Raw genomic sequence first — 23,954 nt, 5'->3', positions numbered from 1 at the left:
GTGTTGTTTGGCATTATAAGAATGCAAAATGGGATGACCTGCGAGATTTCTTTTCCTTGGTCGGATTACTGTTTCAAAACTTCTGATGTCAACGTTTGCTCAGATTGTGTCAGTGAAATTATTCTTGCAGGAATGGAATCCTTTATCCCACACTCCTCTTTAAAATCTCATCCTTTATCTAAACTTTGGTTTTCCAGAAAATGTGCTAAGGCTGTTCAAGAGAAGAATGTTGCATATCGTCATTGGCTTGTTTCTGATTTTTCAGTTTCATTTTCTGCCTACACCAAAGCTCGCAACAATTGTAAAGCACTTATTAATCAGTCTAAACTAGAGTTTGAACAGGCTAAGAGTAGAAAACTTGCTTCTTGCTCTAATGGTAGCCGAGCATTCTGGTCTCTTGCCAAAGCTATTGGCCTCAACTTTTGCCCATCTCTGCTCCCACCTCTGTACAAATTGCAAATCCGCCCTACCATGGAATATTGTTCCCACATCTGGGGTAGTGCCCCCAAAACCATCTGGTCACTTCAGCCAAGGAAAAAAAGCTGCCCTGCTAGCATCCCATTTTTCTTCCAACTCATGTATTAATGATCTTGGTAAAACACCTCCCTCCATTCCCAACACGATGCATTCAATGCCTCCTGTGGTCTTCCGTCAGAAGGGTTTTGACGAATCTTGATGCTAAGTAGCTCCAGGTCCCGATGGTATTTCTCCACTTGTTCTCAAAATCTGTGCTCCTGAACTTACTCCTATTCTTTGCCACCTTTTTTCACTTTCTTATTCCAAAGGTGTTTTTCCTTCTGCTTGGAAATTTGCTCATATCCAGCCAGTTCCTAAAAAGAGTGACAAATCCTTCCCATCCAATTAGTCCTACTGGAATTACTTCTATTCTTTCTAAAGTAATGAAGAAATCCATTAACCACTAACTCTTATTTAAACTACCTAGAAACCTTCCGTCTGATCAACGATCGCCAGTATGGATTCCGTCAGTGTCGATCCACTGGTGATATTCTCGCTTATGTTACCCATTTATGGACTAATTCAATGGAAAGGTTCGGTGAAACACAAGTAGTTTCACTTGTGTTTCACCAAAGTCTTTGAAAGTCTTTGTGTCACAAAGACTTTCAATCGTGTTTGGCATAAAGGTCTTCTAAACAAACTTTCATCTTATGGTTTGCCATCTGTATTTTGTAATTGGTTATCCAGTTTTCTCAATGATTGCTCACTGAGGGTGATGGTAGCTGGCTCCCTGTCTTCTAACTTCTTCACTAATGCCGTTGTCCCCCAAGGTTCAGTTCTTTCCCCCACTCTTTTCCTCTTGTATATTAATGACCTTCTTCCATTGACTGGAAATCATATCCATAGTTCTGCCGATGATAGCACATTGCATTCCACTTTCCATTTTGAGAAACCTTGCCCTGCTCAATCAGCTTCAACTTCTCGAAAATCTGCTACCAATTCCTTAAATGCAGATCTTCAGGTAATTCTCCAGTGGGGCATAGACAACTTAGTTGATTTCAATCCTTCTAAAACTCAGTCTTGTCTTATATCTCACAAAAAGGATTCTTCTGCTCCTATGCTTATCTTTGGTGACACTCCGATTTCTAGGCAAAATGATATATCTCTTTTGGGGATTAACCTGACATCTAATCTCTCTTGGCACAAGCACATTACAAATATTGCTTCCTCTGCATCTAGAAAACTTGGTTTTCTCTTTCGCTCTCGGCATTACTTTTCTTCCAAACAGCTGTTCACTCTGTACAAATTGCAAATCCGCCCTACCATGGAATATTGTTCCCACATCTGGGGTAGTGCCCCCAAAACCTCTCTCAGGTTTCTGAGGTTAGGTTAATTAATGATTCATCTCTAACAGAGTCTCTCCACTTGCTGTCTCATAGATGTACTGTTTCTGCTGCATGCCTCTTCTACAGATATTTCCATGGGCACTGTTCTTCTGAATTGGCTTCTATAATTCCTGCTCTCTCTTTCAAAAGGGTCCGAACACGTGCAACCACCAGTCAACATCCATTAACTGTCCAATTTCAAACTCACAGAACCAACTTTTCAACTTCCTCGTTTATTCATTCAACTGATATTTTCTGGAACAACTTTCCTTCGTATGTATTTCTTGAAAATTACAGTCTACAGAAGTTCAAGTCCAATATCAACAAATATCTTCTTTCATCTTCTCAACCTCCAACCCAAGCACGGTACTAAGTACTATAGCTTCTAATACCTCTTGTGTTTGGGGTTTACATAAAAAAAAAATCTTTAAATAATTTTTAAAATCCAACATCCAATACCAAAGAATAAGGCTGCAGATCAACAGCTATCATTTCTCCAATTGTGTAGTGAATCTTTTTGACCCTATGCTCCCACCTCTGGTATTCCATAACTTTTTCTTTGCTAATACAGCATCCAAGGTAGGTTGTACTTTAGTAGGAGGCGCATAGGTGCTATCACTTGTTCTTGAACATTCAGCTTCTGTACAAGTACTTTTCAATTTATTTGATTCTGTTTCCTTTGCTTGAGGATGGAACTTCCTAAAATGATTCATCATATTATATGTTGTAAAGGTTTAGCTGTTTTTCCTCCCCTTGATATGCTAGCATCACACAAACTGCATATGTAGAGAGTTATCTTTTGGATCTACCTTAAAAAACTTCCACACATTACTTGGTGCCATTAGGGTGATTGACAATTATTTATAAAAGAAATTAATTTTTTTCTTATTAAAAATCTGAAAAAATTGATTGCATTTAGATTAGAACTTTATAAATGTCAGTTTTCAGATGATATTTTTAGACATTTGACATGAAAACAGTGAACTTCTTGAATTAATATCTTCGAAAGTATAACTCTGAGATATATGCTATCGTAGACTTTTTTGTAGCAAATGAAGTCCTCTATTGTAACACAAAATTTAATTTTCACCTTACGGATCATATTACAGTGAAGGAAGCAAAAAATGTGCTTCCTGATAAGAGCCTCTTCAACGGCATTCTCATGATTGCACAATTGATTAAAAAAGGACACAGATTTATTATCTTGTACAGGGAAGATTGATTTTAATATGAAGCAATAATAGCCACAGAAATAAAATAATCAAAAATATATAAAATAATGTATTTTAGCATAATTTATGTGCCTTGGAGAGACCATCCATTCCCCTCCTATCTCGAATAACCTTTTAGTCGCAGAGTGCAATGATGCTAATCGCAGTTATTTTTTAAATTAGGAATTTAATGAAATGACGTAATCTTGCTTCAGATTTTGTCTCCTGTTTTCGTCAGAAGTGTCACCCCCGGTGACACTTCTGACTTGAGTCACAATAAGCACATAATTATGAGTGCATTAATCATAAACTAATGAATTATATGTGAAAGTCAATAATTGGCCGATAAATTGGTAATTGGCCAATTTGCATATTGGTGCATCCCTAATTTTAATATAATTATGAAATATGTGTACTACAAAAGTAAAAATATTTTGTTCAAGAGTGGATTTGAAAGCATATTTTTTTTTATAGGAAATACCATACATTCAGAAACAGTACAATAGATACAATATTTTTCACATATTAATACATCAGTTTTGTATTTAAATGTTTTTCTCTGTATTAATATGAAAATTGAAAAAAAAAAAAAAAAAAACTTTTCAACTTTAGTGCAATCGAGAATATAAGGGCAGGCACTGCAAGGTTTAAAAAAAGCAGCATAATTATATTGAAAAATTGGTAAAACATAATAAAGGGTGTGATAATGAATTCTTTTTCCTGCATTACACAATAACACTCAATTTTCTCATAAAATTATTTTAATGTAAACAAGTACATTTTAGGCATCGGTGCATTTTGAAACAAATTCCTTGTACTAAATTTTTTGGCAAACAATTTCATTCAGATGATTCTTGCAAAGCATTAATGATAATTAAAGTCCTCCTGGATCTAGAAATATTTTTATTATAGAGAAATTTTTTAAAACTTTATTAATTATGAGATTTTAATGTATTTCCTTATATTTATATATTACATTTTTTAATTAAAATATCAACAGATAACATGGTCATTAACTCTTCAATAAACACCAAGATAGCTTTGCATCATGAACACAAATCCAGTATCTGATTATACCACCTTTAGTGTGCAGCAGCACAAATGGATGTGCAACAGCATAGACTCTGGTGAAGTACCAGAAACTGTCCACACATGTTCAAATGAGATGAGATACAGCAACTTTAGTGACCACAGGAAAACAGACAACAGACAACTTATATTTATATATGTAATATATAAATATAAGGAATGCTTGTTGAACTAGTCCAACACTGTTTCAGCCCTTTGACAGATCATTTGTTGAAAAATGCCTTGCTAGTCCAGGAAGACTGTCCCACAAATGGGTACACAGATGGACAGAAATGGACCTGTACAAGTCTCCAGTGAGGTGCTGATCAATAGGTACAAATGGACCTCGGGTCTCCTATCCAAACATGCTCCGGACCATTACACAGCCTTCACACACCAGGGCACAAGGCCCCTGTGCTGAGTAGCCACACTCTTCTATCTACACAATACAGCTGGAAAGGCAACTCATCAAATCCAGGAAATCTGTTTCCAGTTGTCCACTGTCCAATGGCACCACTCCTCACCAGCAATGCTAGCCCAACCATACTAGTGTCTGATACATGCTCCACATTGAAATGGGTTGTGTCACTAGTGTTGTATTGTGTGGTCAGTTGTTTGAGTGTGGTGCATCTCTTCTGCTGGATAACATGTGTCCTTCTCCTAGCCCTTTAATAAACAACGTGAACTTATTGCCAGCTAGACCAAAGTTCATAGGTCTTCTAGCCAGTATTTCTTCCGTGGTTGGTACACATCTTCTGATATACATACACAGGAGACAGCTTCACAGGAACAATGGAAAATAAGTTTGCTTTCTTGCATCGTATGCCACTGCTACTAATAATAATGTCAGCTGTGTCCAAGATATTCCTGGACAGAGCTAATCCTGCTAACCTAGCACCAGCAACCATCAGCTCTGTACAGAACACTGGCATACTAAATGCCATAGTGCCAGGCCCTGCCCTAACTAGTATAGAGGCAGTGCACTACCTAGCGCTGTAGGCAAATGCTACATGTGAAGCCACGAATCAGGGTATTTCTAATGTAAAGTTATCTCAGTGTATATGAACATCATAATATATTAGAATCATTATACCTGCCTTCAAAAGAAACTGTTTTAAACTGCTTCTGGTACAAACATTTGTCATCAGAACTCTTGTCTTCAATCATTCCACTCAAAGGATGAGATTTATATGCTGAAGCTTGAAGTATATCTTGCAGTAATTCAAGTAGGTGAGGCCTTTTGTAATCTTCACTCAATAAACTACTATAAAGAAACTCAATACTGGTTGGGAGGAGTTCAAAACAAAATGTCCATTGTGCACATGCCTTCTGCAAAGCATATATAAAATGGTTATCTTTGGTCTGAATAATTGATGACACCTATGGAAACATTATACAACTCTACACACAACATGCTTAACTCTTTTTAAATAAAGCATTCATATAAAGGATTTCAAGAAAAGAAAGACGAGTTGAGGAGTAAGGGTGATGTAAGTTTGCTGATTATTAAAAAATAAGAGAACTTTTTTTTTGCTATAACTAACTTATTCAGACAACTCATAGTTGCCAGTTTATCAACAACATTCATATTTGACTTTGAAAGACCATTTAATATAAAATAAATTCTCATATCACAAGTAATGACATAGCAATTAAAACTACCACCATCAGGGTACAAATTAAATACAATAGTTTATATTTAACAGTCAGAAGGTTGCATCGCTCCCTGCTGCCTTGTGTCACACAAACCTGAACTATATGTTTTCATATTTTAATTTTTTTTAGTAGGGGAACCCCCCCCCCAACAACCCAAGGCTTTTGTGGATTTATTGGATGATTGTTTTCTACATCAGCATGTTCAGGAGGCAACTAGAGGGAGTAATACTCTTCATCTGATTATCAGTACTAATTCTTCATGCATTAAACAGATAAAGGAACGACTAGTTGGCAGTGATCACAGTGTGCTGAAGTGGGATTTACTCAAAGAGGTAACTACCATCAGGAGTAAAGGGAAGGGGTTTTTGCTTTCATAAAGGCGACTACGATGGTCTGAGATAGTATTTAAATTCTATACAGTGGGACCAACTGATGATGTTACCAACAGCAAATTCAAAATGGGAAGCATTCAAAGAATTTATCTTGGAAGCTACTAGGCTTTATATACCAACTAAGAAATACTGTTCAAGGTTTAGGCCTAAATGGATGTCAGATGAACTAATGAGACATAGGGCAGAGAAGAAAAATGCATGGAATACATAGAAATGGGGTTCTCTTACGAAGAAAGGCTTAAGTTTTGCAAATTACAGTGTCTGGAAACTAGGCACCAGCGGGGTGATCTGATAGAGGTGTACAAAGCCTTGAATGGTTTGAGCATGCTCAATGCTGATGGGATTCTTCCTCTAGCTCAGAAAAATCACCTGAGAGGGCATAAATTCAAATTGAGGAAAGACAGATGTAGGATAGATGTGCGGAAATTTGCCTTTAGCCAGCGGGTGGTTGGTGGGTGGAACAGACTTCCATCCCTTGTCGTGGAAGTTGATAGCCTAAATAAGTTTAAGGCTCAGCTGGACAGGTATTTCGAACGAACAGAGGGGTGAAGTGGAAGTGGTTATTTTTATTTATTTATGTTACTTTTTTTTTTTTTTTTTTTTTTTTGGCTGATGCTGCATAAGCTTGCTTTCTTGCATCAAATGCCTCTACTAATGCTAATGCTAATGCTAAATTAATGGGTGACATGGAAGCCTATGATACATATAAGCTGGTTTATAAACAAGTCACAAAGGAGATTAGGCAGGCAAAGGCAGATTGGGAGAAATCTTTGGCAAACGATACAAGAGTACTTTACCTATGTAAACTCAAAGGAAAGGGATGAATCAGATTGGTCCACTGGATACTGATGGTTCAACTGTTGATGATCTTGCTCAGGTGGCTAACAAACTAAATGAGTATTTTGCATCTACATTCACACATGAGGGGTTATTCAGGGAGTGGAATGCGAGAGGCAGTGAGCTAGATCATTTTGTAATAACTGAGAGGGAAGTGGAGGAGAAATTGTTGAAGATAAACATAAAAAAGGCACCTGGGGTGGATGGGAATCTATCCAGTTATATTAAAGGAGGCAGCAAAGGAAGAAAGCAAACCCTTAGCCATAATTATGAGAGCTTCTTTGGACTCAGGGGAGGTACCCATGGACTGGAGATGTGCAAATATGACTCCAATTCACAGAGGACGATCAAAGGGCAACAAGTAATTATAGACCTGTGAGTTTAACTTCTGTTCCAGGAAAATTAATGGAGGCACTGGTTAAAGAAGCACTGCAGGATCATCTAGACAAGAATTCAGTTATAACTCGGACACAACATGGTTTTGTTAAGGGGAAGTCTTGCCTATCCAAATTTGATTGGATACTATGATCTGATCACAAAGGAACTGGATGCAGGGAATAACTCTGATATCATATATTTGGATCTTAGAAAAGGCTTTGATACTATTACACATGGAAGACTGCTGGAGGAAGACAAATTGGAACAGTATGGTATTGGAGGCAAATTGCTGCTATGGATAAAGGGATGGTTGAGTGGGAGAAGACAGAGTGGTAATCAATGGGCACTGCTCTTCGTGGACTAAAGTTATTAGTGAAGTCCCTCGGGGTTCAGTGTTGGATGCATTGTTGTTTTCTGTATTTATAAGTGATATTGGTGATGATATATCAAGTTTGCAGATGCTATGAAGGTTGGAAGGGTTGTTAAGCAAACTAATCACAGTATGCTGCTGCTGCAACAGGATCTAGAAAAGTTGAGCAGATGGGCTGAAAGGTGGCAAATGAAATTTAACATTGGCAAATATAAAGTACTACATATGGAAAGCAGTAACCCCAGAGTGACATATCAACTCTGTGGTACTACAGTGACAGTGGTAGAGAACAAAAAGGACCTGGGGATAATCGTGTAGGAAGATATGAAGTTTTCTGAGCAGTGCAGATGGTCTGCAAGAGTAGCTCATGGTGTCTTGTCAATGATATACAGGAATTTTTCTAGCAGGGATAAGGAGGTGATTATCCCCTTGTATAAGGCAATGGTCAGGCCACACCTTGAGTACTGTATACATATCTGGAGGCCTCATTTTAAGAAGGATGTAGAGCTGTTGGAGCGAGTACAGAGAAGGGCAACAAGATTAGTGAATGGAACAAAGGGTTGCTATTATGAAGAAAGCTTAAGTTTTGCAAATTACAGTGTGTGGAGACTAGGCACCTGCGAGGTGATCTGATTGAGGTGTATAAAGCCTTGAATGGTTTTAGCATGCTCAGTACTGATGGGATTCTTCCCTCTTGCTCAGAATAATCACCTGAGAGGGCATAAATTCAAATTGAAGAAAGACAGATGTAGGATAGATGTGCGGAAGTTTGCCTTTAGCCAGCATGTAGTTGGTTGGTGGAACAGACTTCCTAATGATGCTTTCATAATTATGACTAATGCTTTGCTTAACTTCTTTGCTGCTTTCCTTAATGTAATCGGATAGATCCCATCCACCCAATCACCTTTTTTTTTTTTTTTGTTCAGCATCAACAATTTCTCTTCCACTTTCTTCTCAGTTATCACAAAATCATTTAACACCATCTTAGAGTTTGATAAACATCCGACATCCGCTTCCCTAAATGCATCTAAATTCCCACATTCAATTGTGCAAACTACCTATTCAGTTTGCCAGCAAATTTAGCAGGATCATCAACAGTTAAAGCACAGACATAAAGTGGCCCAATGATATCCAACCCCTTTCTTCTACTGTTAATGTAAGTAAAGCCTTTGCTGCTTTTTTAGCATTCCTTGACAGAGATTTCTTGTAATCTGCCTTGAGAAGAAAAATGCATCCCATGTATTTTTCTCCTGTGCCATTTTTCTTCTGTTCATCCAACATCTAACTAGAGCTGAATGTCTGAAACAGTATTTCTAAGTTGGTAGGTAAAACCTAATAGCTTCTTCAATCACTACCCAGAATATTTCCCATTTAGAATTTGCTGTTGGTAACATCATCAGATGATCCCAGTGTATAGAGAGCACTGTAGTTATCTTTACAAAAGCCCTTCCCCTTTACACAGATAGTAGTTAAGTGATTAAGTAAATTCCACATCAGTACACTGATGAGTGCAGAATCACTGATGAAAATTATTGCTTACTTTTCTGCCTCTCTAACATGCTGCTGCTGTAGAAACGCCATCCAATAAATCCACAATGACTTGCTAGTGTATGAGTGAGCGTCTCCCCCTCCCACAAGTTCCAATCAATACCTAGAAAGTTAAAATCTTCAATTATAAGTACAGGCTAGCCTCTATTAATTCGTACCACGAGTGCATCGCACAAAACAGAAATGCGTTAATCGAATATGATAATCAATAGGAAAAATTATAATTGGTCCGTGACTTTCAGGAATGTACATAAAGAATTTAAAAATACCTTTTAAATAACTTTTTAACTGCATGCCATGTAAAAATAATAAAAATTATAGAATTAAATGTTTACTGCTCAAAATATATAATGGAGAAACTAACTATTTGCTACGGAAATATTTGAACACAGTCATTTGAACAGTTTTGGCTTTCGTTTTTTCATCATACAATTTCCGATAGCCGACAACAGACTTCTCTAGCCCCTGGCGAAATAACATGCTTCTTTCGATGTTAGGATCAACATCCATTACCTTTTGTTTAAGGTTCTCTGCGATACAAAAGATTTCGCCTAGTTCTTTTACCGTTATCTCCTTTCGGAGATAATGGTAAAATTTATTATTTTCATCTGGCTCACACTCTTTTTCTTCAGATTCTTCGTGCGCATGCTGTTGCTCTATTTGAAGGAGATCATTGTCACTTAGATAAGTTCAAATTAAGAAAGGATAGATGTAGAATAGATGTGCAGAAATTTGCCTTTAGCCAGCGGGTGGTTAATTGCTGGAACAAACTTCCATCTGTCGTTGTGGAAGTTGATAGGTTAAATAAATTTAAGGAGGAACTGGACAGGCATTTGGAGGGAATGGTGTGATTTTTTTTTTTTTTGGCTGATGCTGCATAAGCTCCTACACTTGCTTTCTTGCATCATGTGCCACTACTACTACTACTACTACTACTAGATGTTTTGAATGCGAATTCAGTGATTCTCGAACGTTAGCCGTATCCAAGCCTTTGAAACCAAGGTCATTACCAATATTAGTTATGTCTTCAATAACTTTTTGAACTGAATCTTTGAAGCCAGTAAAATCGTTTGCGCAATGGGGTAAAAGATGCTTCCAAACTGCTCTCATATTGCTGGCTGTCACTTCTTCCCATGCTGCATGAATGTTTTCAATGGCCATTCGTATGTTATATTTTTTTCCAAAATTCTGGTACAGAAATTGCACTATCTCCTGTTGTAGCTTCAAGTGCCTGTGTAAAGGTTCTACGGAAATAGTAAGCCTTGAAAGTTGCAATCGTCCCCTGGTCCATGGGTTGCAATAACGAAGTCATATTCGCCGGTAAAAAAACAACTTTCACATTTTCATTTAAGTCACCAAGTGCAGAAGGGTGTCCAGGTGCATTATCTAAAAGCAACAGAGCTTTAAAAGTAAGATTATTATTTTTGCAATAGGCTTCAACTGTTGGACAGAAATAAGATGTAAACCAGTCTTCAAATAGGGCTTTGGTCATCCATGCTTTTTTATTTGAATGCAAAATGACTGGAAGATTGCAATGGCTGTATCCTTTTAAAGGCCTAGGATTTTGTGTACGGTACACAAGCATAGGCTTCAATTTAAAATCACCTTCAGCGTTACCTCCTAATAAAAGTGTTAGTCGATCTTTTGAGACTTTATACCCAGGTTGTGATGCTTCGTTGGCATCCATTTCCAAAATACGCCCGTTTCATCTACATTAAATATTTGCCGATCGTCGTATTCAGCATCCTGAATGATTTTTTGCAATTCTGCAGGAAATTTGGTTGCAGCATCTTCATCAGCACTAGCAGCTTCCCCTCTTACTTTAACATTATACAGTCGTGCTCGATTCTTGAAACGTCCAAACCACCCTGAACTAGCAACAAACGTTTCAGTCTCCCCTTGATATTTTGTTTCTTTGAGCTTAGTAAAAATGTTAATAGCTTTGCTCTGAATATTGTCCTTAGATAATGGAATTCTTTTTTGATTGCAATCTTCTATCCAAATTATAAAAGACTTTCTATTTCAATCATTATTGGAGTTCTGTTTCTGGTATTTTGAAAAACAAAAGAAGATGATGAAACTTTACCTTTCTCTTTATATTCGTCCTTAAGACTCAAGATAGTTCTACAGTAGACTCATTTTATCTGGATCTCTTACAATTTTCGCATGGTTTGCACCACTTTCATGTTTTTTAATAACTTCAAGTTTATCAGCTAAAGTAATAACTTTTCGTTTTTTTTTTATTACAATCACGTTGTTTTTCACTCTTTCTTTTATCCATAATTAACAGGGGTAGAAAATTAGAATTTTTAAATATGTCTGCACGTGACTTTATTAGCTGGAGACAAACAAGTAACACGTCTACTTTGCTGATGGAACACACTGAGGTGGGCAGCGGGCAAACGCTGTTTATTGGCAGTCAGACATTTAGTGCACGATTCAAATCTTTTTCAACTATCAGAAATAAAAGATCGTATTAACTGGAAATTTGCATCGCGTAAAGTAAAAAGTGGTATAATTTTTTCAAATCGCAGTCACTGAAAACCATGTTAATCAAACTCGCGTTATGCAAGGCCTGGCTGTACATTGATTTATTGGCTCACTATTTGTAGTTGTTCCTTTTGTAGTCATTACACACTCCTAGTATCATTTTTCTTTTCTCAGTGCTTATATAAATTAAAGGGTTTTTGCTTCTGTAAAGGTGACTACTGTGGTTTCAGACGGTTTTTCAATTCTGTACAGTGGGACGTGATGATGTCACCAACAGCAAATTCTAAGTGGGAAGCATTCAAGGAACTAATCGGGAATGCTACTATGCTTTTCATACCGATTAAGAAATACAGCAGAATCTCGATTAACCGGGACACTTCAAGATTCCAAATAAAAAAAATAAAAAAAAATAAAAATAAACCAGAAATCAAAAAAAATTCAAGTAATAACTAGAATAGGTATAAACAGATATTTTATTTTGCAAGTCGTAAATAAGTGACAAGCGGCAGTACAAGTCGTCATTGGGATATTGGTGTAACTATTATCTTGCAATCCCCGCTGTCTTCACATCCGCCACTCAAAAAAAAATAAAAAAAGAGAGACCAAATGTTTAGTTTTTTTTAGTGCATCGCATCGATATTTGTGTTCCATTGCAGTACAAAAAGACAAATTTGTTTCATTATTTATGTCAGGGATGTCTGAATTTTTTTTATAGTAATTTTTCTTTCTTTTTTTTGTTTAGAAATCGTGAAAATGGTGGGTAAACGCAAAAAAAGTTGCATTTTCAGTTAAAAACTTGAAATTATTCAAAAGTTTGAGAACAGTACATCTGTTAAATCTTTAAGGAATCATTATAAGAAGGATGTATCAAAATGGCCAAACATTAACAAGCAACGCGTGGAATTCAGATTTGTCAATAATAATATAGTAGCAATATGTTATTAGTCATTCCCGAGTTACGTAAAACTCGACAAAGTAAGAAGTCCTGGAACGTATATCTTACATATGTCGGGGACTTCTGTATTTTTGAAAAATTGATTATCCGGGATTTGTTTTTTACCATCTATCCCGGAAAATTGAGAGTCTACTGTATTGTTCAAGATTTAGGCCTAAATGGATGTCAGATAAACTAATGAGACTTGTGCCATACAAGAAAAATGCATGTGGTGCTTATAAATTATCAGGTGACACAGAAGCCTATGGCAGATATAAGCTGATCTGTAATCAAGCCACAAAGGAGGTTAAGGCAGATTACGAGAAATGTTTGGATAGGATGCTAAGAAAAACAGCAAGGAATTCTTTACTTAACATATACTCTAGAAGGAAGGGGATGAATCAGATTGGTCCACTTGATGTTGGTGGTTCAACTGTTGATGATCCTGCTCAGATAGCTGATAATCTGAATGAGTATTTTGCATCTGCATTCAAACATGAGAAGTTATTATTAAGGGAGGAAAATGCCAGACATTTATCAAACTGTAACAGGGAATTAAATGATTTTGCAATAACTGAGAGCAAAGTGGAGGAGAAATTGAAGTTAAGCACAAGAAAGGCACCTGGGGCGGATGGGATCTATCCAGTTATATTAAAAGAGACAGCAAAGGAAGTAAGCAAATCCTTAGCCAAATTATGAGCATCCTTGAACTCAGGGGAAGACCCCATGGACTGGAGATGTACAAATGTATCCCCAATTCACAAAGGGGTATCAAAGGTGACACGATTAATTAAAGACCAGTTAGTTTAACTTCTGTTCTGGGGAAAATAATGGAGTCACTAGTTAAAGATGCATTGCAGGATCATCTAGACAAGACTGCGGTAATAATCCAGACACAGCATAGGTTTGTTAAGGGAAAGTCTTGTCTGACCAATCTGATTGGATACTATGATGTGGTTAAAAAGGATATCATATACTAGGATTTCTGGAAAGCTTTTGACACTGTTGCACAAGGAAGACTACTGTACAAATTGGAGCAGCTGGTATTAAGGGTAAGTTGCTACAATGCATAAAAGGGTGGTTGAGTAGGAGAAGACAGAGTGGTAATCAATGGATGCAGCTTTTCGTGGAACTGATGTTATTAATGGAGTCCCACCCCAAGGGTTCAGTGTTGGGCCCACCATTGTTTTGTATATGTATCAATGATATTGATGAATGATCAGGCTTAATGTCGAAGTTTGCAGATGATACAAAGGTTGGCAGGGTTGTTGACAGTAATTGCAATGTGCTACTGCAACAGGATCTAGAACATTTGGGCAGATGGGCTGAGAAGTGGCAACTGAAGTTTCACATTGACAAATTAGCATTGGCATTATTAGCATTAGTAGAGGCATACGATGCAAGAAAGCAAGCTTATGCACCATCAGCCAAAAAAAAAAAAAAAAAAAAAAGACTCCCATTTCACTCCTACATTCGTTCCAAATACCTGTGCAGCTCAGCCTTAAATTTATTTAGGCTGTCAACTTCCATAACAAAAGATGGAAGTCTGTTCCACCAATCAACTACCCACTGGCTAAAGGCAAACTTCCACACATCTATCCTACAACTGTCTTTCCTCAATTTGAATTTATGCCCTCTCTCAGGTGATTATTCTAAGGAAAAGGAAGAATCCCATCAGCATTGAGCATGCTCAAACCATTCAAGGCTTTATACACCTAGGTGGTAGATGACTTTCATCAACCGGTGAAATACCACCACTTTGCTTATTGGAGGCTTGAAGTGGTGAAACCCATGTTTAGTCTCTAGAGTAAAGTTTCCGGCATCCCCCTCCCCCCATACTTCTCCTTTAACCCATGCATGGTACTAAGTACTATAGGTTTTGATACCTTTTGTGTTTGAGGTTTTCATTAAAAAAAAAAAAAAAATCAGATCACCTTGCAGGTGCCTAGACTCTAGACACTGTAATCTGCAAAATTTAAGCCTTTTTTTGTACGAGCAACCCTCGAATAGAAGCAGTGCAAGAATACTTCCACCTGTTCCTGTGGCTCTAGTTAACATATTATTCTGTGTATCCTCTCAAGCTATAAGCCTCCAATTCCACCTAACACTGCCTCAACAGCATCAGCGAATATTCTTGTATCCCTTCTATTTAAGTATATCCCATCCATGCAAACAAGTCTCCATAACGGCAAAAGTGAAAAAGACTGTTTGATACAGTGTCTGGAGACTAGGCACCGGCGAGGTGATCTGATAGTGGTGTATAAAGCCTTGAATGGTTTGAGCATGCTCAATGCCGATGGGATTCCTCTTGCTCGGAATAATCACCTGAGAGGGCATAAATTCAGATTGAGGAAAGACAGATGTAGTAGTAGTAGTAGTAGTAGTAGTGGCACATGATGCAAGAAAGCAAGTGTAGGAGCTTATGCAGCATCAGCCAAAAAAAAAAAAAAAATCACACCATTCCCTCCAAATGCCTGTCCAGTTCCTCCTTAAATTTATTTAACCTATCAACTTCCACAACGACAGATGGAAGTTTGTTCCAGCAATTAACCACCCGCTGGCTAAAGGCAAATTTCCGCACATCTATTCTACATCTATCCTTTCTTAATTTGAACTTATGTCCCCGTAGGTTCGTAATCTGAACAAGTGGAAGGATCCCATCAGAATTCAGCGTGCTCAACGCATTCAAGGCCTTTTAGACCTCAATCAGATCACCGTGCAGGTGCCTAGTCTCCAGCCACTGCAATTTGCAGAACTTAAGCCTCTCTTCGTAAGAGAATCCCTTCATTCCCCTCACCAATCGTGTTGCTCTTCTCTGTACATGCTCAAGCAAATCTACATCCTTCCTAAAATGAGGCCTCCAGACCTGTACGCAGTACTCAAGGCGTGGCCTGACCATTGCCTTATACAGAGGGACAATCACCTCCTTTTCCCTGCTAGCAAAATTCCTATATATCATTGACAAAACCCCATGACCTGCCCTAGCAGCCTGTCTGCATTGCTCAGAAAACTTCATATCTGACTGCACAATTACTCCCAGGTCTTTTTCATTTTCTCCCACCTTAAGTGTGGTACCACACAGTTGGTACGTTTCTCTGGGGTTACTTCTACCCATATGCAGTACTTTGCATTTGTCAAGGTTGAACTTCAGTTGCCACTTCTTAGCCCATCTGCCCAAATTATCTAGATCCTTTTGCAGTAGCACACTGCCATTACTGTCATTAACAACCCTGCCAACCTTTGTGTCATCTGCAAACTTCGACATTAAGCCTGATATACCTTCATCAATATCATAGGATGTAGGATAGATGTGTGAGATATTTGCCTTTAGCCAGCAGGTAGTTGGTTGGTTGGTTGGTGGAACAGACTTCCATCCCTTGTTGTGGAAGTTGACAAACTAATTAAATTAAAGGCTCAGCTGGACAGGTATTTCGAACAAACGGAAGGGTGAAGTGGAAGTGTTTTTTTTTTTTTTGGCTGATGCTGCATAAGCTTGCTTTCTTGCATCATATGCCTCTACTAATGCTAATAAAGACAGCAATTAATGAGCTTAAGCTTATTCACAACACTGCATACATTGCAAAAGAAGAAAATAAAAATGAAGGATAAGTCATATGACAATTAATAAATAGGATTGCCATGTTTGCTAACTTTAAATTCAGATAAACTGCTATTTCTCTTCATCTTTTTTTTTTTTAACATATATACAAATATACATACACTTTTCTTATACAATCATCCAGTTTTGAAGAGGAACTGCTTCTGATTATAGATCATGTCACACAAATCCATAAATAACAATAAAACACTCAAAAGAAAAACATGTATACATGCAACTATTCATTTGATTTGAGTTTCAATTACGTCATGTATGTTGTGCCCCCACCCAGATTCTCTCATAAGTGAGCAGCAGTAACTGACAAGCAAGTTTGGGCTCCACTTATTTTCATACCATTTTTTCATGCAAGAAATGCCCTAATAAACCTTTCCCAAAAGTTCTTGCTGACATCACTCAAAGTTCAAGGAAAAAGAAAATCAAATGTAAAAAATGAATTTAAGCTCATAATTACAACTTGCTAAGAATGGCCAGTCTCAGTTCATAATTTTCTATAATACATTTGTTAACAACACTTTAAAAACAGTTGTATTTATATTTTTGACTGATCATTAAAATTCCTAAACAGAAATACGGCATCTCTTTCACACTCACTTCAGATCCACTGATCTGGTATTAAGCTCGTAACCAACCCGGTAGTCACCTCACTGGGACAGAAACAAGATAGTATTTCAACAAACTTAAGATGATAGCAAAAGTAATGTAATACAATAGTCAGGTTAAGCACTTACTATAGACACAGAATTGGGTAGTTGTTCACAGCACGAAGTAAATACAGATCTGTAAAGTTTAATCTCTGTGTCTGGTAAAATAATGGAAAACAGAATTGGGAAATATTAACACTATTCCTGTAAGCTGGCTAGTGGTCACATTTGAATGGAACCACAAGTGACCAAAATGACTGTTTCACTGTCAGGTTACACTAATGATAGGAGTGCAGTAAATAAATCTGATGAGTTTCAAGTATTGTCATCAAATGTTGACATTATTATTAGCCATATGGTGCAAGGAAGCCTGAGGCTTATGTTGCACCAGCCAAAAAAAAATTTCCAAGTTACCCTGAGAGAGAGAGAGAGTCAGAAGTAGAAAAGAATCACCAAGAAAGAGAAAGAATGATAATATTATGAATATAACAGAAACATGGAATCGCACATGGCGTCACTGATATTAGGGATGCAGAATTTGAAAATGGTAAGTATGCATACAGAAAGGACACGTGTGACAGGAGGCAGAGAGGAGTATGCTTTTAGTTTAATAGCACAGAAAGATCTAAAATGGTACAATCAGTAAACTCAGGTTGCCAGCATAATACTGAATCAGTCTGGTGTGACTAGGAAAACAAAACTGGGTGACAATAGCAGAGAAAAAAAAACACAAGGGATGATTATAAATTGTCAGGAAACAGTCCTACAATAAGTAAAAACTAGTGTGCACTCAAGTTACTCAGGGAGTTAGGCTGGCTAGGACAAAGAATGAAAATTCTTTGGCTAACAGTGAAAAGAAAAGCAGCAAGGAATTTTTTTTGTATACCAGAAGAAATAAAATAAATCACCTTGGTTTTTAGTTAACTGGATATCAATAATATAACTGTTTGTGATCCTGCACAGATTGCTGAAAAAGTAAATAAATATTTTGCACCTACATTCATACAAATGAATGTTTTGAACACCTATCAGAAGTATATCTAATGCTGACTGGAAGTTAAAATGATTTTATAACAGAAAGTAAGGTAGAAAGAAATTGCAGCAGTTAAAAGTAAATAAAGTACTTGAGGCTATATAATCTATCCAATTATATTAAGGGAAACTGCAAAAGAGGTAATTAAGCCTTTAGCTATCATGAGAGCATCCTGAGATTTAGAAGTACCTGCAGCTTAGAGATGTGAAAATCTACTTCCTATTCACAAGGATAGTTCAAAGCATGAAGTAAATACAGATCTGTAAAGTTTAATCTCTGTGTCTGGGAAAATAATGGAATTAGTAGTTAAATAAATGGTAGTTATATAGTAGTTAGTAGTTAAATAATGTATCATCATTTGATAGGAATAGAGCCATAAGGCAAAGGCAAGCACAGCATGAATTTGTTAAAGGGAGATTATGCTTCATCAATATGTGATTAGCAACTATGAGGTTGTTACAAAGGAACTGGATGCAAGAATAATTTTGATATAATCTAGTTAGAGTTAAGTAAAGCCTTTGATGTTGTACCACGTATGATTGTTGCATAAGTTGGAGCAATATGGCATTAGGAGCAAGTTAGTAGTATGGATAAAAGAACAGTTAAGTGGTAGAAAACAGAGTAGTCATAAATGGCCACTGGTTTGCAAGGACCAATTGTGATAAGTAATATTCCATGTTGGGTGGTTAGTTTAATATTTATTTATAATACAAGGTGAGCCAAAATTATGTATACACTTCAACAATCCATCATTCAATAATTAGATGACCGATTTGTATTATTTATTTTTTCAGATTGGCTGAAACCCCACTAGAATGATGGATAACATGTAGTTAGGTTTTTATGGGAGAAAGGCAATTGTTAAATGTACTGGAAAATTGAGTGTCACACATTTATTTTTAATGTAAAACTTGTCAGATTTCATTGCAAAACCTATTCCAGTAAAAGTGTAGCTGCATTTAAGATGGTAGAGAAAATTACCACCATTAATATCAAACCAATTTTTGAGCAAAGATTCTTCTAGTGCTGAACCTGACAGGTGCAGTACTGGCATTACCAGATAAAAGAAAAATAAATCTGCAGAGGACATCCCTATGCAGAGAAAAATACAGAGCTCTGGTGCCAATTATAAAATTAATTATTTTTAATTGCAAAAAAATAATTAATATAGAAATAAAATAAATGAAAAACAGTTTGAATAATTATTTTGGCTTACCAAATTTCAAGAATTTTTAACTTAATATAAGAGTAGGCATTTTTGGAACCATCTTCTTAAGAACTATTTTTTTATTACTGATGTCTAACATGTTACCAAAATTTGGCAGTAGAGTTCAGGCTCAACCTATATATACGGTGTGATGATAAAGGTGAACAATATTTTAAGTCATTTCAAAACTGCTACTGGGTGGGTTGACATAATATAAATGTTACAACTGCATATCGCCTTCCACTGAACCAAGCTTTTCGTATGCACAGAACCCAGTGATGCAACAGTCTTAGTGTGATGATGATTGCCAATTTAGTTAATAATAAAGCAATTTAACTCATAATAAGACAATTTAGTTAATAATAAAGCAGTTTAACTCCTAAGTAAAAAGGAGGCTGGCCTTCCTCTTCCTTTCACTGATTAATGCAGATCACATAATCAGTCAGAAAAATGAAATACTATGTGAGGCATTTTTGTTCCCTTTTACAAGTATTTAAGTAACTTGTAAAAATACCATACATAAGTTGTGTTACAGTTACGAAAAAAACTAGGCAAAACTAAGCTCACGTGCACTCTTTACAAGAGCACTTTACAAGATTCACATGATAGAAGGTGCAAGGGAGCAAAGATTTTCCATTAAGAACTCTTCAGACTGAAGAAAGTTTAGTTAAGTTTTCACTGTCACCATGCGACATGGAAAAATTTCAAGCTCTTCTCTGAACTGTTGAGTGCACTAAAATACATTATTATGCCATTCAGTGATCTTTTATTTAACAGTACAGCACTTTTTTTTATAACATTCTGGTATCTTCCATGACTTTTTTTTTTAGTTTAATAGACAGTCATAACCTATCCACTAAATCTGATCGTCCATTACATTTGAAAAAAATTAAATAATAATAATGAATAACTAAAATACATAGCCCATTAAATTGACCTTTACTGTACTTGTGATCATGTCATTGACAAGTGAAGGCAGGGTACACGAAATTAATTAAACTGGGATGTTGATATTTCTGGACAATTTGGAATCCTGTGATAAGATAGCCAGATTATTTATCACTAAACAGCAAATGCTTGTAAACAAATTACTGGCTACTGATAAAGTTGAGATATAAACATGTGCATAACAAAGTGAGAATGATCATTCCAACTCATCTTTTTTGAATGACTGTCTTCACAACTCTAAGTAAGTGAGTTTAAAATTGTACAATTGAATAATAAATTAAAGTTGTGGAGCCAAGAATTTCCTTTTTTAACTTATGACAATTATATTATAATACTCACCATCTGTTCAATTACTCCAGCATTATTAAGTGCTTCAGCAAATTCAATAATCTTGACACATACCGATTCTGAAGAAAGTGACTGCTTAAGAAGATGCTCTGCTACCATCTTTATTGTTGTGGCACTAATTAACTGGATGTTCCTTCTATGAATACCTGAAGGTACATGTGATTGCTGACATAACTTGTTAAATCATTTCATATTTCCATACAGAATAATTAAATTCATTTACTGCACTCATTCGTGTTACAAGAAAAAATAGGTAAATATGCAAATTGAAAAAAGTGTGTAACTTATAAATTTATGCAAAAAGACATACAGAAGATCAAATATGCAGTTAATAATACATGACAATTTTAATTTATGCATTTTGAAACAATTAAAATAAATTTCCTGTTTATACTCTTATGATCAGATGGCAAGAGTTTAACAAGGCACACAAGACATTTTTTAAATTCCAATTCAATTTTGAAGGGGAGGGACTCACTATAACAATATTTCTTTAATATGAAATTTAGAAATTTTAATGAACAAAAGACATCACATTCACTCTAATTTCCTTTTGTCTTCAAGTCTAAAATTATGAAAACTTCTTTCATACCTTAAGCATTTAATTAATTTAGAATAATTATTCAATTATACATTAAGAGGAGACCGATTCATTCTGATGACAGCCCTCTCCACAGAGTAAGAATAACAAGTGACAAAGTAATGTAAGGGAAAATAATTCATGTAACCTTAGTCCTGAAAGAAAATAACAAATATAACACAATCTAATTTAATTTCTTCATTATACCTATTTCCAACGTTTTTTTTGGATGGTACACAACGGCACCTTTATTAACAGTGACATTTGGATACAGTACACTTTGAAATTAGCATTAGTACAGGCATACGATGCAAGAAAGCAAGCTTACGCAGCATCAGCCAAAAAAAACCCCTTCCATTTCATCCCTCCATTCGTTCCAAATGCCTGTCCAGCTCAGCCTTAAATTTACTTAGCCTATTAGCTTCCACAACAAAAGATCGAAGCCTGCTCCACCAATCAACTACTCACTGGTTAAAGGCAAATTTCTGCACATCTATTCTACAACTATCTTTCCTCAATTTGAAACTGTGTCCCCTCAGGTTCTTAGTCTAAGAAACAAGAAGAATCCCATCAGCATTCAGCTTGCTCAACCCATTCATGGCCTTATACACCTCAATCAGATCACCTCCCAGGTGCCTACTCTCCAGGCACTGCAATTTGCAGAACTTAAGCCTTTCTTGGTAAGAGCACCCCTTTGTTCCCCTCACCAATCTTGTTTCCCTTCTTTGTACTTGTTCTAAGAACTCTACATCCTTCCTAAAATGAGGCCTCCAGAACTGTACACAGTATTCTAGGTGTGGCCTGACCATTGCCTTGTACAATGGGATAATCAACTCCCTGTCCCTGCTAGCAAAATTCCTATATATCATTGACAAGACTCCATGACCTGCCCTGGCAGCTCGTCTGCACTGCTCAGCAAACTTCATATTTGAATGCACAATTACCCCCAGGTCTTTTTTTCACTTTAGACTTTCCTGAGTGAAGTATCACACAGTTGGTATGTTTCTCTTCAGCTATTGCTACCCATATACAGTATTTTGCATTTGTCAATGTTAAACTTCAGTTGCCACTTCTCAGCCCATTTGCTCAACTTGGCTAGATCCAGTTGGAGTAGCATACTGTTTTTACTGTCATTAGCAACCCTCCAACCTTGGTGTCATCTGCAAACTTGGACATTAATCCTGATATACCTTCATCAATATCACTGATGAATATACAAAACAACAATGGGCCCAGCACCAAACCCTGGGGAACTCCACTAATAATATTTGTCCATGAAGAGCAGTGTCCATTGATTACCACTCTCTGTCATCTCCCACTCAATCATCCCTTTATCCATCGTAGCAACTTCCCTTAGTGCCATACCTCTTCAATTTGTACAGCAATCTTCCATGTGCAACAGTATCAAAAGCTTTACTGAAATCAAAGTTTATGATATCAAAATTATTTTTGACATTCAGTTCCTTTGTATCCAATCAAACTGGCCGGACAAGACCTCACCATGCTCCTCCAAGATCTTCCCATGACAAGACCTGCCAAAGTCTACTCATGACATAACAGGGCTTAAAGTATACAGGAACTATTGGTGGGTAGTGATCACACAGTCATTAGAAGATGAAGGAAGATGTTAGAGTTAAAGGCATGGGTTTTAATTTCAGAAAAGGAGACTACAGCGGAATAAGGTGCTATGTGGAATCTATTAACAGGGTGGACCAGAGAAGGGAAAATTTATTAGAATCATGGAATACCTTAAAATCAATAATTTCAGAAGCCACAACACATATATTCCATCAAGAAAATACAGTGTGAAGAAGATGGAAGAATATGGAGCTGGCCAGTCTAACAGAGCAAAAAAAGATAGTATGGGAAAGTTAGAGTGATAAAAGTATTAATCCAACAACAGCTACAAACATTTGTAATAGTACCACAGATAAGGCGAGAGAGGCTAAAGATGAGTAAGAGAAAGCAATGTCGAAGACAGCAAATAAGAATGTGGCCATGGAGTTTTTAATGTGAATATAAAGGAGAAAAAAATCTGATTGGACCCTTGTGCATTAGGTGTGAGAAAGTCTTAGATACCTAGCTGATAAAGTGTATAGGTACCTTGCATCAGTCTTTATTGATGGGAAGAAGGTGGAAGGAGCAGCAGTGCGTAGCACACGCTTCTTGATTGGACCGGGTTCGAGCCCGTCACCACCAAATACGGAGGGTGCGGAAAGGTCAGGAATGACCACCGCATATCCCGGAGCAATATGGCCTTAGTTGCCAATGCTCCTAAAAAAAACAAATAACAACAAAAAAAAAAAATAATTCGAATACTATTTTTTATTGCCCTTACTTTCAACGCTGTCATTACTTTGGCTGATATTTATGCATTCAAAAGTAACACGAATTAACTCGTTTATTTTTTCATTTTCGCATATACATCCACGCAAAACGCAGGTATAAAAATCGCAGAACCTGCGAAAATCATTACATGCGTCATCCATGTTTACATTTCAAAAATGGCACGCATCGCCAAGACGATTATAGAGACATCTGGATTTCATAATTCCAGTAAGCGTTCCAGTAAATTTAATATAAGATGGCTGGATGCACGAGGGTTAACTACCTTCATTCTGGCTTCGATGGAGCCTATTAGGCAAAGTCCTAGTATATTTCTCTGTATTTGATAGCAACGATAAAGTTTTGACCAACTAATCAACAAATCATTTGGCCCAGGCGCCAAATGATTTGTTGATTAGTTGGTCAAAACTTTATCATTGTGACTTGTTTGGTCTTGTGATAGTGCGGCTGTTTGTTTGGATCCCTGAACAACAAATTGTTTGAAGAGGCTCTTCCTCCTAGTGGTCT

General features: G+C 36.7%; 1 protein-coding gene across 1 annotated transcript in view; it reads right to left on the bottom strand.

The window, feature by feature from the left end:
• lin (protein lines homolog) overlaps positions 1 to 23,546 on the bottom strand; it is a 104,250-nt gene extending 80,704 nt beyond the window's left edge. Inside the window, exons 1-4 of the mRNA XM_090378082.1 lie at positions 23,440 to 23,546; positions 20,513 to 20,667; positions 5,214 to 5,500; positions 2,377 to 2,540 (exon numbers count right to left, since the gene is read on the bottom strand). Of these exons, the coding sequence (XP_090234208.1) occupies positions 2,377 to 2,540; positions 5,214 to 5,500; positions 20,513 to 20,620 (559 nt within the window). The 5' untranslated portion in view covers positions 20,621 to 20,667; positions 23,440 to 23,546. The remainder of the gene's footprint in view (positions 1 to 2,376; positions 2,541 to 5,213; positions 5,501 to 20,512; positions 20,668 to 23,439) is intronic.
• Between the last annotated feature and the right edge of the window lie 408 nt (positions 23,547 to 23,954).

The sequence above is a fragment of the Mastigoproctus giganteus genome, chromosome 1, assembly GCF_048544385.1.
Source record: "Mastigoproctus giganteus isolate SK-2022 chromosome 1, ASM4854438v1, whole genome shotgun sequence".
In the NCBI taxonomy this organism is placed as follows: Eukaryota; Metazoa; Arthropoda; class Arachnida; order Uropygi; family Thelyphonidae; genus Mastigoproctus; species Mastigoproctus giganteus.
Note: the sequence above shows the minus strand (reverse complement) of the source record. Positions and strands in the feature narration are given on the sequence as shown.